Genomic DNA, 14,673 nt, shown 5'->3' with positions numbered 1-14,673 from the left:
ATGGGTACCTGTGTGTGCAGGGGGTCAGAAGCATCCAGTGCTGGTCTAACACTCTACCACTGCCCCTCTGCTTCTTGCTGAGGTGAGAAATCACTGTGATTATGGCTCATTTCTTAGTGAAGCAATATCCCTCTGCCAAAACGTGGGCTCCCAGTAAGAGTAGTCCCACAGCTGGAAAGGCTGGAGCGAGCTCAGAACACCAAGTTGCTCTGGTGTTAAACAGTCACTCTGTACCTGGACAGATGTGCACTGATGCCTTTGGGCTCCCCCCTGCTTTTGAGTACTCAAAGGCTCACATTCCCTTTGGTATCTCATTAGGATCAGGCCAGGAAAATCACAAAAAAAGATTGAGCAGACCAAAGCAGGAGCTTGATCTAGCCCAGAACTGAGCATCTGACATGGGCCTGTCTAGTGGAATCCAGAAACAGAACAACAATGTGAAGAGAAGCAAGAACCACTGCCTTCCTCCAGCTGTGAAAGGAAATGGTGCCAGCCTGTTCATGGGGAGAGGATCTGCCATGCAAATCAGGCAGGTATATCATCTGTGTCATCCACTGGTGGGCACTGGAGAAGGGGATTTCTGGGTTGCACAGAGCAGGTTTTCCAAAATCTCTGTCCTGGTGCACACAGCTGTGTGCTCTCTGCAAACTGGAAAGGGATTTTGTTTGCTTTTTTGAAACAATCTGTTCGTGTTCTCTCACGTGTGAGGCTGGTTGCGCTAATTTTTCAGCATGACTTATTTTTCTTCCACTGTCTTGGTGCTGCACTGGCTGAACAGATGAATCAGACCATGCTGTTAAACCAGTCAAGAGCTATTTCAAGGTATTATCCTATAGTGCAGTTTTGAGCTCATTCTCCATCCACCTGGTCCCATGCCTTACACAGAGCTGCTGTACAATACCAGGCAGTATCTCTTGGATCAAGGAGAATCAGTCTATAACTGACTTGTTTATAGCTGCCTCCTGCCCAGCTTGGATTAGGAGGGCTGTGATCCATGTTCATATCTCAAGCAAGCTGCTTTCAGAGAAGGCTGAATAAAGCTCCATCATCCCAGGGGTTTCCTTGTGCTGCCTGGGTTGGGTTCATGTCATGCACAGCTGGATACACCAAGACTCACAACACCAAGCTCTCTATGACTTCAGATTAATTGCAGGAGACAGCAGAAATTTCTAAAAGCCCTCCAGGCTCTGTTGGGTGTACCCAGCTTAGGAGTTCTGAAATAGCACAAATAGAGCAGCTTTTCTGTCCCTGGGATTTCCTGTTTCAGCATCAGTCAAAACCTTCCTGTCTTCCCAGGACCCAGAAGGGTCATTTGTGGAGCTCCTCCACCAGACTCCACGAGCTCTCCCTCTGGCTGCTGAAGCTGCTTCTGCAGCAGAAACATCTGTGATCCCCACTGCTGCCAGCAGCTCAGCCCCAGCATGAGCCCCACCACGGGTGCCTGGCTCCAAACATCCCTGGATGAAGATGCTATGGACTGTGATAGGATGCAGACTTGTTTGGAGCCAGCTTTTGCATCCCTCTGTGTTGCAGTGTGTATTTGAGGTAGCAGTTCTCTGTCCTCGTGATCATTTTTTCAGTAGGGCAGAGCTGGTGGCACACAGGTAGAGATGGTGTCACACATGTAGAGCTGGTGTCCCCTGCACATGCAGGAGGGGGGATCTGCCTGCAGTTCTGTGCTCCCCACAGCTCCAGAGCTCCTCTGGGACTGTCAGTATGTTCGAAGGCTGAACATTCTGGCTGTTTGACAGCATTCCTCATGGGAATTTCATTTGAGGGGTAGTATCAATAATAATTTGGCACAACAGATGAGAAACTTGTTTTGGAACATGAACAGCTTTTTCTCTTTAGAGTATCTCTTGGTTTGTCCCTAGAACTTTCCCAGATTCCCCAGCCTCCCCCCCTACCACAGCTAGTGCTGTCAGCATCCACTGGCTCCCAAACCAGAGGTATTTAACACTCATTATCTCCCACAGATCACATTAGCAGTGTGCAGTGGGTAACTCTCTTTTTGCCCTCTAAACCTGAGCCTACACCAGTGCAAGCTTGGTGGAATCTACAGCCAGGTACGAGCTGCCACAGGTATCTACTGTAGCTGGAACAGCTGGATTTTGGAGTCACATCCAAGCAGACCTACCTTCCCTAGGGTCCTTGGGTGAAGCACATGCCAGTTGCTTTTATTTCAGTGCCAATCCTTCACTGACAAAGGACAGAGTTAGGATCCTGAAGCAATTTCCCAGGTATTGATTTCCTCTTAGCTTTACCTCCCCCTGTTTCCATGCCATGCTTTAAAAAATCACCCCTGTCTATTCCAGGTGCACAACAGACAGCTTCAGATAAGCTGAGCAGCGTGTGAAAAGGTCCTGCTCACCTTGTGGGCTTGAAACTAATGACAGTCAGAAGTAACTCATCAAATGGCAAAAAAAATCCCATATTCTCAGCTCTCAAAAGCCGTTCTGCACTCTACCAAAATGGCACAGATGGTAGCTGTTTGTCCCTAGTTTCTCCAGCCTTCAGCACTCCTGAGAGAGCCACACACAGCTGTTTCCTTTCTTTCACTTGAGAGATGTGGTGATGCCTAACTTATTGCAAATGCCATAATGGTAAGTTAAACAGAACTGCCTAAGACTAAAAGTTATGGGGTTTTGCCTGGGTTTGCCATCACAGAGGTACGATGAGACCCATTTTAGTATCAAATATTCCAAGTGGCAAAACTAAGGCACATAACAAGTAAGTTGATCATCAGTCATTTAATTACATTGTCCATTACTGCTGTGCTCGGTAACTTTCATTACTTTCATTCCCAAGTTCTTTGCAAAAACACAGTCATTGTGTGAAGGCAAGCAAACAAAAATGAGATAAGAAAGACAAGATTCAGCCTGTGTGGCCAGTTCCTTCTAAGGAAAACTCAAAACTTATACCCAGCAGGTGTGGTGAGACTTGCCATTAGAAAATCTTGGTTTCTCATCCTTGGAAGGATAAAGTGCTAAGATGTGGATCTTCAGATCCTTCAGGCTCCATCCTTTGAACATCAGTAGATTTCCTGGGGAGAATTTTCCCTTTAGGAATTCAAATTGGTAGGAAGCCAAGTACAAACATTTACCAAAATAATCCCAAGGAAGGAGTCCCTCTGGATGAGAGCATAGTTTGCACTCTGCGAATGAGACTGAAGCAAGGGATCAGATTAAAAACAGACAAAATAAATCAGAAATTCAAAATGTGCAAGAGGTGCTGTTGAAAAGGACTGTCTCATGGTGTTAAAAAGTCTGCTTGAAAAGCCTATTTAATCTTCAAACATTAACTATCCCTGAGACTGTACAATAGAGCAAATGGCAGCAGCCTGCGAGATGTGCATGTGTCAGGAGGCCCGATGGGCTCTGCAGGTGGGATCCATTTATAGAGCCTGTACCTGTCTGGCTCTGTTTATTCCCCAGCAGATCTGCTGGAGCATTTCAGCATCGCCCAAGTGAACTGCCGAGAGTTTCAGCCAGGTATGAGCATGCTACACTCAGCTCTAGGCTTGAGAATTACTAGTTCCTGAATTTCTGGCTCTCTAGATACCATCTCCTTCTTCTTCCATCCCCAGCAGACAGACAGGGCTGAGATGCCAGCATTGAATCTCAGTAATTAAGGAGCTTGTCTTGGGTTTCACCACTCCCATTTCAGTTTGGAAAGGAGCCTTCACTAGAAGGCTGCACAGCACATTACAGCCAGAATCAATGAACAGGGAGAGGCAGCTTCAACCCCTCGAAAAGCTTCTGATAAAAACCAGAATTTAAGTGAGATGTTACTGGCACCAAGAAAGTAAAATGTGGTTTATGGAGAGGGAATGAGGAAGACTGTGTTTCCAATAAGGGCTAAAAAATGAAAGCCACTGTAAGTAATTTTTTTCCTGGCTGAATACCAGTGTGCATCCTGAGGATGACAAGACCTTGGTGCACAAGGATCTGGCACACGTACAGTGAGTGGTAATAAAGAAGCCTCACTGCAAAGACATGCAGGAAATACTGCAATGCAAACCAAAGAAAAAACATAGAAAGGACTAAAAAAGCCAAGGATTATTTGGATTTGGAGAAAAACTTCTTGCCTGAGCTCTGTCTCTACTTAGAACCGAGCGCTGACAAAGTTGCCATGTCCAGTTGTTGAATCAACTTTATCTTTGAAACCCACTCACATCTCACAGACTTTGGAAAAATCTTCCCCTTTTTTTTATAAATAGTTTCCTTTTGTGTAGTTTCACAGTCAGGTGCAAGGAGTGGGTCAGTGTGGTGCTGTTGGAAGGCACGGAGCCGCAGTGGGCTGATGGCACCACCTGCTTGTGGCTCCCGGGCTGGGGCACTCCTGACCTGGCCGTGGAGGCTTTGACGGCCTCGGGGCCAGGACAGGGGCACAGAAAGGGCAGGAGCTACATAAAAGCTGCACATTTCACCTGCCTATTTCTACCTGGAGTAAGTAGTGCCATTGCTGCTGGGGAGAGGAGAAAAGGAATCTAAAGTACAGCGCTGGTTTCCATCCATCAGTGTATTTTCCCCTTTGCTTGCAAACTTTGAACTGCAAAGATCAGAGCCCGTGAGAAGGTGTGTGCTGACAGCAGCACCACCCCATTCAGTGTACTGGTAGTATTGGGAAGAATTTAATCTGTCTTTAATCCATGCTGATAGGATCCCTCCTGACAATTTCAAGAATTACTTCTCCCTCTGCAGCATTTTTTTAATCCTAAATAGTGTTTGGAAGCTGAAAGGGCAGAATTTCAGCTGCTTTCCTGAGCTCTGGAGTTATCCCTTAGCCTCTACAGCCACTCACTAGAGGCAGGGAAAGAGCTATTCAAGAGTAATTTTTTATTTTTTTTTTAGTATTTTTATTCCAGAAGAGTTTCTGTGTCCCAGTATCTCTAGCCTCTGCCACCCACAGCCACGTGCATCTTCCAGTGGTCTGCAAAGTCTTCTGCACTAAAAAACATGAAAGATTCCTGATCCAATTGCTGAAAACCTTTGAAATAGTTTTCATTAATACCCATTTAATTCAAATGCTTGGTAACAGCTTAGAAAATCCTTTTATTACAAATGCCATACCTTATTCTCCCAGTAGATAAATAACTGATTAGGTTTTCACTGAAGTATTTAGGCTCTCTGGTAATCAAGCTCTGCAGCAAAACCAAGCTGGCACATCTGATAGTTTAGGGTTAGAAAAAGGGCAAAACAAATCAGAATCTTTAAATACCACAAACAAGAAAACAGAGCCCAGGCCATTTTTCCTTTTGTAGGTCATCTTATCAAGGCATCTCCAGTTCGGAGCTGGATACTGGACGGGGCATTAAAAATAAATAAAATCCCTGGCAAGAGCAAAGCCAGAAGCACATCTTAATTGTTGCTGCCAGAGCACGTCAAGGGAGCAGATGAAAACCTTGTGGATAAAGAGAAACCTGCCAGGCCTGAAAGGCCACATTATTGATGGCGGGATTAAAACACTCACACGGATTTAGGAGGTGAGTACGTTAACCCTGAGGTGTAAAGGCGCCAGGGGAGATTTGGGTTGGACCTTAAGAAGAATTTCTTCACGAAAGGGTGATCACACATTGGAATGGGCTGCCCAGGGAGGAGGTGGAGTCACCGTCCCTGGAGGTGTTTTAGGAAAGACTGGATGCGGCATCAGTGCCATGGTCTGGTTGACAAGGCGGTGCTGGGTCATGGGCTGGGCTCAGCGATCCCAGAGGGCTTTTCCAGCCGGGCTGGCCCTGTGACGGGCCGGGGCCCGCGGGCTCCCGCAGGCCGGGAAACGTGCTCGGGGCTTCTTCGGGGACCCCGCGGGGGCCCGGGGCCCCGCTTCGGGCAAGCCCCGGGGGCGGGCTTGGAGGGGCGGGTCGCCCAGCGGATGTTTGCTAAGGGATGGTTGCTAGGATGGTTGCCAGGGATGGTTTGCCAAGGTACGGGCGGTAAGCCAAACTTCCAGGCGGGGCGGGAAAGCATTCCGGGGCGGGGCGGCCGGAGCGAGGGGCGGAGCCGCGGTGAGCGGGGGCCCGGGCGGGGCAAAGGGGCCGCGCGGGTCCCCGGCGCTGCGGGGAGGGCGGCGGGAGTTTCCAGCATCGCCCCGCCCCGGCAGGGCGGTGGGGGGGGACCACCCCCGGGGGCCCCTCCGCTGGTCCTGGGCCGGGCGGCTCCCGGGGGAGGCTGGTCCTGGGCAGGGGGGAGAGGGCAGGAGCAGGAGGGCATGGGGGCAAGGGCAAGGCGGGTGTCCCGCTTCTGGGGCTTGCCACAGCTGGCTTCTTCCCGCAATCCCCCCGGGCACGGGCCGGGGGGGACAGCCCCCTGGTCCCCTGTATCCCGGGCAGGTTGGACCATTTCCCTGGGTTATCCTGGGATCGGGGCCTTGTTTGTCCTGGAATAATCCTCCTAGGGGCCGGCGCTGTCAGCGGTGTGGAGCACACGCAGATCCCCGTAGGAATTGCCCGGGCTCCATCCCAACACCTGCTAAGCCATTTAAGAATATCCAACCTGAGCTTTTTTGCCTCACCCTCTGACAGAAGTTTTCGTGTTCTGCAGGGACGTTACTCTTTATTTCCACCCCAAGAGAAAGCTAATACATATTACTTGAGCTGTTCCTATGGCTTTGGCCATCGCTGATTATTTGTGTAGTAGCAGGTCTTGAAGGTGCCAGCTGGGAGACACAGCAAGGAGAAAGGTTTGTGTCTGGCTGTACTGAGGTGGCTGCTGCACGGCCCTGATCCTGGAAACACACGGATGTTCATCACAGGGCCTGATCCTGCTCCACGGGGAACAGCCACATCCCCTTCAGTGCTGCCACTGGCAAAAGCAGGAGCTGCAGCCCCGAGGAGCCCCTGCCTGGGTCTGTGGCCCAGCCCTGGCTTTGCTACAGGACCAAGTCCTGCTGCGTGGGGGCAGCTGGCTTGCTGTAAAACCCTAATGGAGTAGGAGCAAGACTGGCTATTTTTAAACATATAGTCAATATAAATTCCTGTAGTACAGTTGCAACTGTTTGTGACCAATTTCTGATGTTATGTTCCAGTGAGATGGGCAGGCTTGTGGGGAGAGGAGATATCTTCCCACTCCTCCAGTTTACTCAGTGGGTATTAGACCAAATAAATAAGCTGGAAGGGTTAGGGAAAGCCTCCTCTCAGGGTTTAAAATGGGAGTATTGATCTTTAAATGCAATTTAAGAAGAATTAGTAAGTGCAGCTGTGGTGAAGTGGTCTGAGGAAAAAGGCAGTTAATAACCTGTGGAGAAGAAGAGATGTTAGCCAGGGAAGAGGTGGTAAAACTGAGCTTCTCGGGAACAGGGAGGAAGACTCAGTCACCTAGGGACCTGTTGGCTTAGGTGCAAGGCAGAGTGTCAGGAGGTGATGCTCTGGGTAAGGGAACTCCCTTTGCAGGTTCTGTGTTGGGTGCAGAAGGCACGTGCCTGGTGCTGAGCCCCAGCACCCAGAGATCAGCTCTGGCCTGCCCATTTGGGGGAGTTCAAACTCCCTGCGTGTGCAGCTTTGGGCACTGTGTGAACCACAGGAGTTCTTTAAAACAGGAAGGAGTTTTGGTAGTGTTAGTTCAGCTCCACTGATGGCAGGAGAAGGAATGGTCCGAGTGTGGGGTGCCTGCACAGCTCTGCTGTGACCAGATGGAACATGAGGTCAGGTCTTTGAGAGTATTTCATGGAGTACTGCTTATAATGGGGGTGGCAGCTGCTACCAGCCTGCGTGAGAGCCCTTGATGCTGGTCATGTCACCTGGGATTTGTCAGAGAATTACTAATTCCCTCAAGGGAGGTGAGGTAGGAAAGGGGAAAGGAGGAAGATGAGGATGGAGAATTTTGTTTTCACTGTACTGATTTCCTTTTCTGGTTTACCTCTGTGTGTGGTGTTCCAGGTGTGTGAGTCAGGATTATCAGTAGGCGTTTGTCCTGAGAAAACTCCAGGTGAGGAATGAAGCAACATCCCTTCCTGCTGTGTTTGAGGACGGGGATGGGCAGGAATTATGTTTACAAAAGATATCCCGATAAGTGAGGATGAGATAAAGGCAGCTCAGGGGTGAAGCTTCCAGTGATTCTGTTTCTTGCTTAGGAGCTGCTGCCTTGCAGATTGGGGAGAGGGAGTGTCTTAAAGGTAAAAGCAGTTGGGGATGAGCCACATGTCCTGAAGTGTTTGTTCACGCTGCTGTGCAGCCTTTGGGTCTGGTTGGGACTGGCTGAGCCTGCGAGGGCAGCGTGTGTCCTGCCTTCATGTACAGGGCCCACACGGCCCTTGCTGACTGAGTTTTAGTCAGAACTTGAAACATTTTTGTTCACCAAAGTACAGACCTGGAAGGGATCGTGAGAGTTCACCTATTCTTATTTCCTGGTTGAAATGCAGGATTATATGTACCCACACCCCATCCCAGGCCAGTGCTTATCTGAGCTGCTCTTCTGAATTGCCAGGAGCAGGGATTCCACAGTCTTTCTATTCCAGTGGCTGCCAGTCTGTGCAGTTGGGAATGTTTTCCTGTCTTGATTCCGTACTTCAAATGAATTAAAACAAAATAATTATTTCTTGTAATTTCTGTACCACTCCTTTTAGTGTGTCAAGTGATATTTGCCTCTTATGCAATGGCACTGAGTTGTTGATTGAGTCTCAAATTTATCAACTGTAACTTTACTCTGATTATACTCTTAAATTGAGTCTCTTTCTCGACCGTGTCACATCTGCAGATCGTAGCAACCTCCTCCCAGCCTGAGAAATGCAGGGCCTGCTTTGGACATAATTTCTAGGAGGCAGATTCAACTGCAGCATGTGTGCAGCATATCTCTCAGCCAAGCTTTAGTGATACAGAGAACTGTAGTGTATCAGTAAGCAGTGCTGACTCAGCGAGTGCACACTGGGATCATACAGGTCAGGAGAACAGAGGAGGGCAGTAATCACAGCTGAGTGTGATGGCATCCCAGACTAATTGGATTTCCCTTTGGGGACTTCTGTGGCATACTCCAGCAGTTCTGGCAGGAGAGCTCTCCCTTTTCTAGAAAGCCATTAGTCATTCATAGAATGAATTGACAACTCCATTAGCAAAAGATAAAGGGAGAAAGAAAGGATGGTCTTGAGGCTGAGAAACTTGGGACCCAGGAGATCAATATTTAACTCTGCCACAAACTACCTGTGTGACTGTTGCGAGGTACGTGGGGCTTTGTGTAACCAGCCACTAAAGCCACACTTAAATTTGTACACACATAACTCATTCCTCTGTCTTCATCAGCTCTACTTCTGTGGTTTATTTAAGTAGTTGGGTTTGTACAGCATCTAAAATAAGGCTGTGATCACATAGACAGTGTAAGTGAAAACTTTTAATAATCACCTTGCATGCATGATTGACTTCAGGGAGAAGTATGTTTTGGCTTATTAAGCTCATTGCTTAATAAATATTGTTAATATTTCATTTGTCGGCCCCTCACCTGCAAACGGACTAATACCAGCATTTGAGGACTATTTTAGTAGTCAGGTGATAAAAGACAAACATCCAAATTAAATGCAGCTTTCATTTTCCTCTTTGCTATTGCTTCTGTAGATCGAGAGTATCTTCAAAACACCTGCATGGGGGAGTCTGTCATTTTGGGGTAATGGAAAGTGAGTAGCAGAAAACCTGATGCAAATAATTGCTCTGTTTTTTCCCCTTTGCAGTATCCAGTCTTCTTGAGAGCGGTAGAGGAGAAGGGTGCACTCACAATGGCTGCAGAGTTGGATTTCTCCCCTCCTGAAATCCCTGAGCCCACATTCATGGAGAACGTGCTTCGCTACGGACTCTTCTTTGGAGCCATTTTCCAGCTGATCTGTGTGCTGGCCATAATCCTGCCAGTGTCCAAGGCCCACAAGACAGTAAGCAGTGCTCTTTAATATTGATACAGATGGGCAGAGTCAGAGAAAACAGGATGGGGGGGAATGTCGAGTAGCTAATGGAGGCACAGCAGTCTGCCCCGGGATTGGTGACAGTTTCATTGTTCACTCTCTTTCCTTCCCTCAAGCTTTCCCACCTCCAGCTTTTGTCTTTTGATTTACCGCCAGATAGGAAAGCCAGGAACAAACACCTAAGCAAGGGTCTCTCTGAATACCACTGGAAAAAACAACCTGAAGCACTGGCAAGGTGTTAAATGTACGTGCTGTTCCTGGCTGCATGAGAAGGCTTTGTCCCAACCCCATATTGTCATCCTGCTACTGATTTGCTTCATTAATTGCCAGGCAGGGTCTGCTTTTCAGGAAGTGGCTCTGGGTGCTAGTTTGTGTGTGATTTTTGGAAACAAGATGCAGATGAAGTTTGTAGTATATCCTGATGTGAGGGGGGCAGTTTTCAGTCCTGACACCCTGTGCAGTGCTGGAGGGTCCTTTGATGCAGCTGGCACAGCAGGAGGTGGAAGTGAAAGGCTGAGGTGGGCTGCAGGACTCTGGTTCCTCTGGACTGAGGGATGTCCTGCATCCTGCTTTTCTGATGAAAGACCTCTGTGTGCTTGGCAATGCTGAGTGCTGGGCACAGGTGTTTCAGTGCTGGTCAGGCTGCAAGTTTGTTGCTTTGGTACAGATTTTGTCTAAAGGCATATGATGCATTTTCAGTAACAACTCAGCATGGGGAGTTGTGTTTTCAGCTTATCTTTATTGCCACGTTTGCTCCCTCCTGTGCAGAGGAAGCATGGAAATTTACAGCCTGTCTGGGCAAGGGAATGCCCCAGGGTGAGGTACAGTGTGAAGATTGTGGTTCATGACCCAACTTCTTCACCTTTGGCTGCAGGTGTGATGTGACACTGTCCTGGCATGGGTCATGCTCCCTCCTGCTGCTCCTGCTGCAGGAGCTGCAGCTCCTGGCAGGGAGATGAAGTGGTGCTTGCTACACACAATGCAGTGGTATTGCAAGTCTTAGAATCATTAAGGTTGGAAAAGACCTCCGAAATTATTGAGTCCAACCTTTGCACTGTTACCCTGCAGCCACCAGTGTCTGTCTGTCAGTCTCTGGTTTCCCCAATAAATGTTTGAGAAATACCAATTAACCCCATTTTTGAAAGCTGAAAAGAGCGAGAGCTTTGGTTTGGAGTGGGAAACTCCCAGTTAAAACAGTAAAGCTCAAGTAAGCTTTTACTGCTTACTTTTGCAAGCATGCCTTGATGTTTGCATATTCTACTTTTTATTTTCTCCATGTGTGTACTCTCCTCCTGATCTGCTGTCCGTATGACTGGTCCACAAGGCCATAAACACCAGAGGCTACCCCTCCAGGTCCTGGGAATGATGCTTGAGTGTGGGTAGGATACTGAAGAGCTTCTCTGTGTTGGGAGCCTCAGACTTTGAAGCCTACCCTGGTTTGGACATTAGAAGGCAGCAGTGTTCAGTTTATGGCAGCAGCATGCTGCATCCCTGAGTAATACCCGCGTGTTGCTCCATCTCTCCGAGCCTGCCGGCTCCCTGTGCACCCATCACAGCCTTTGGAAAGCCAGCCAAGCCTCCTTCCTTGGAAAGCCACACAGATGTGAACTGTAATAGCCCAGGAACCTGAGAGACGTTTGAACCAAGCTCTTTGATTAAAAGGATACTGTCAGATGCTGCCTCCCCCTCCATTATCTGCAGCACTGGCTTGGAAGCTTGAAACCAGCACGTCTTGCTCAGCCATTTTTTGTGTGTCCTTTTCCAGTTGGCACACTCAGGCTGAGAGAAACCAAGATGCTAAAGCAATATTTATACTCAAATGCATTTAATGAAAGGAGGCAATCTGCATGTGTGTGCTTTCTCAGAGGAGACTGGCGCTGTTCCCTCGTGTTTTCACAAGATAACTAGACTTTATTTCCCATGGCTGCAATATTATCTCTCATCTTCCCTGAAGGAAACAAGCAACATATCTAAGCATTTTGTTAGTCCAGGTGAAGAAAGATTTGCCTGCAATTCCCTCCCTGGATTTTAGGCTTGGTTTAAAGGCTCTGAACTTTCTGTTTGTACTTCTGTTTCAGGGAATATTTTTTTGTCTTGCACATGATAATGATTAATATTTGGCAGAAATACCTGCTGAATGTTTCCATGCACCCTGATGATTATATATTATCTTTTCCTAATTCAAATAGTTTTCACTTAGTGTTGATTTTTTCTTGTCTTCAAAGTTAGGTTTGTTTTTCTTCTCCAAAGCCTGTTTTAGACACTTAAGCTTTTAATGGCATCTCTGGTAACAAGCTTTTTCTGTGCATAAACTCACACTCATCAAAAAGCATGTGCAGAAGGAGCAGAGATGGTGCTGCTTGAGGCTCATTAAACGTGGCCTCAGTTTGATATCAAAGTGTTCCAACAGAGATACCCAGCACTTGTTTCCTCTGGCTGATACTCACATCCCCAAAGCAAGCTGTCAGCAAAGGTAAAAAAAAGTTACTGACTGTTTCTTAATTGATTCTTGTAGGACTCGGACAGTTTTGAGCCTAAGAATTCAGAGACAGTGAAGAAGCCAAAGGCAACTGCTCCACAGATAAGCAAGAAACCCAAGAAGGAAACCAAAAAGAAACGATAAAGGCATGACTGATGAGCGTCAAAAGACCAAATAATCACTTGTAATCATGCTTCCTCAGAGACAACATCAAAGGCAACTAACTAACTCTGTTAAATGGTTTTGTGGCATTGCCATGTTTTACCTTTCAGGGACAAGGGAGAAGGAATTTACAAGAATGGAAGGGGAGGGATTCTGCCATAGGTTTCTTGCAAGCAAAGAGAACTTCACATATCCAGTACTTCATTTGACATGATTAATGTGTCAGTCACCATTAAAGTGACTTCTGTCAGTTCTCGTGGGTAGAGAGGCCCCTCAATGCTGGCTGGGATTTGTAGCCAAGTCCCTGTGGAAGGTGGAGCATGGGTTTGCTGCTTTGGATACCAGTTTGTGTTGTGTTTTTTGAAGCCAGAGGGATCAAATGGATCAAGGATACCACACTACACAGTTTTGTATTCATCTCTGTTGTCATCTAGTCTGAAATACATAGCTGCATTTTATGGCTTAATCATAATGTCTTTGTCATATTCTTTAATTCTTTAGGTAATAACTCACTGGATTCCAGACTACTGGAGATGAAAGCTTTCATTTCCCCAGCGTCGCTACTTCTGTCTTACTCCCCACCCATGCACTCTTCCTTTCTATTCCCACCTTTGAAAGCAGGTACATTTCAGGGATTGAGGCTGTGGTGGGGATTGTGATGACTACAAGAATTGGGGAACAATTTGATTCTGGAAGGTGCAGAATTTAATGCCTGTGCTAGTGGGGTTGTTCTTGGAAACTTGGGAAGACCAGGTACTGCATTTTGGAGAAGAGCTGCTGAGGTGGGAGTCTGGGAATGCTGCACTGATGGTGCACCAGCCTGCACTGCCTCGCTGTGCTGTGGATAAACCCTCCTGCCAGCTAGCTGAGCCCTGACCAGGGGCCCTGTTTCAACACAGCTGGGGTTCCTTGCATTTGCAAACTCCCTCCCCAGCCTTCCCTGCTCCAGTCTGCTCCATCTCCTCTGGCTGGATTCTTCCTGAGGGTAAATACGTTCTCAGCCTGGGGAGGTGTGGTATTTTAAGATCCAAGGGGTGGCAGGCTGGCTGTGCAGCATGGCTGTATGGCAAGAGACACAGACACTCTGTTCCTTCGGGCTCTGCCTCTCCAGGCCCAGGGACAATCTGGTCTGAGATTTGAATACGGCGAGACAGGACTGGAAGGAGTGGAAGGAGATAGGGGGTGACGTAGCCACGGAGTCTCCGTGGGGCAGCTCGAGCTTCCTGATGCCAGCTCACATCTTGGTTTGTTTGATCAGGAATGAGTCAATGGGAGGAGAACCTGCTCTCTGAGGCGCACCCAGGGTTCAGAGCGGCTTTGAAGGAAGGGTTCTCTCTGGCAGGGCTGCAAGTCTGCAATCCTTTTTGCATACCCAGACTCCCATCCTCGAGCCACAAATGCCCTGTGAGCCCAGATGTGTGTTCTTGAACAGGAGCTGAACAACCCACTTACAGAAACCATCAGTGTTGAGAACAGCCACATTCTCTGCTCGCTCTTGCTTTTGGTGGGAGGGACAGATAGATCCCAGTACTGTGTGATTCTGACCTCATTGCTTCCCTGCTCCAGGCTCTTGACCAGAATGCTGACACCAAGTTGCACTGCTTAAAATCCAGCTCAGAGTTCTGCTTTAAATTCTGCATTTTTTTTCTTGAGCTACATGAAGGCAATACTGAGAGGACAGAACAAAGCATAGGAGACACAAGCACTCCAAAGTTGCTTTGAGTTCTCAGTACAAAGAAATATTACAAAAATTTCCCACGCAAATAACAAAGAATGGTGTTTGCTGTGAGTTTCCATGACAGACCTGTGCTCTGTCTCTGATCTGCAGGAGGAAGAAAATCATTGCTACTGCCCTGGGTAGGTACTGCAGATCCCTCCTTCCATTTTAATACATGAGGATGGTTTTATCTAAACTCCAGCTTTCTGCAGGTTACCTAAAGCAGAGGGTTAATGCTTTAATGGAGTCATTGAAAGAGCAGCACACACCTTATCCAAAATACTGAAGCACTTCCACAGCTCAGGACCAGTTAGCAGTGGGGACTGTGTGGCTGTTACCTGAAATAGCAGCTACTACATCAATGTCTACCTCCAGCTATCTGCAGGCTGGCTCACTCATTGCTCAGTAGAAATCATGGATGTTGGGGTTTGGTTTTGTT

At 47.8% G+C, this 14,673-nt stretch overlaps 1 protein-coding gene across 1 annotated transcript; it reads left to right on the top strand.

The window, feature by feature from the left end:
- The first annotated feature begins 6,405 nt into the window (after positions 1-6,405).
- MANBAL (mannosidase beta like) lies at positions 6,406-12,986 on the top strand. Its single transcript, XM_008920030.3, has 4 exons — positions 6,406-6,678; positions 7,874-7,922; positions 9,652-9,846; positions 12,392-12,986. Exons 3-4 carry the CDS (start codon positions 9,697-9,699, stop codon positions 12,497-12,499), a joined length of 258 nt encoding a protein of 85 aa, XP_008918278.1. The 5' UTR covers positions 6,406-6,678; positions 7,874-7,922; positions 9,652-9,696; the 3' UTR covers positions 12,500-12,986.
- Positions 12,987-14,673: the final 1,687 nt, after the last annotated feature.

Source organism: Manacus vitellinus, unplaced genomic scaffold (assembly GCF_001715985.3).
Source record: "Manacus vitellinus isolate BGI_N305 unplaced genomic scaffold, ASM171598v3 scaffold_26_pilon, whole genome shotgun sequence".
NCBI classification, from domain to species: Eukaryota; Metazoa; Chordata; class Aves; order Passeriformes; family Pipridae; genus Manacus; species Manacus vitellinus.
This window is presented reverse-complemented; position numbering and strand designations above follow the sequence as displayed.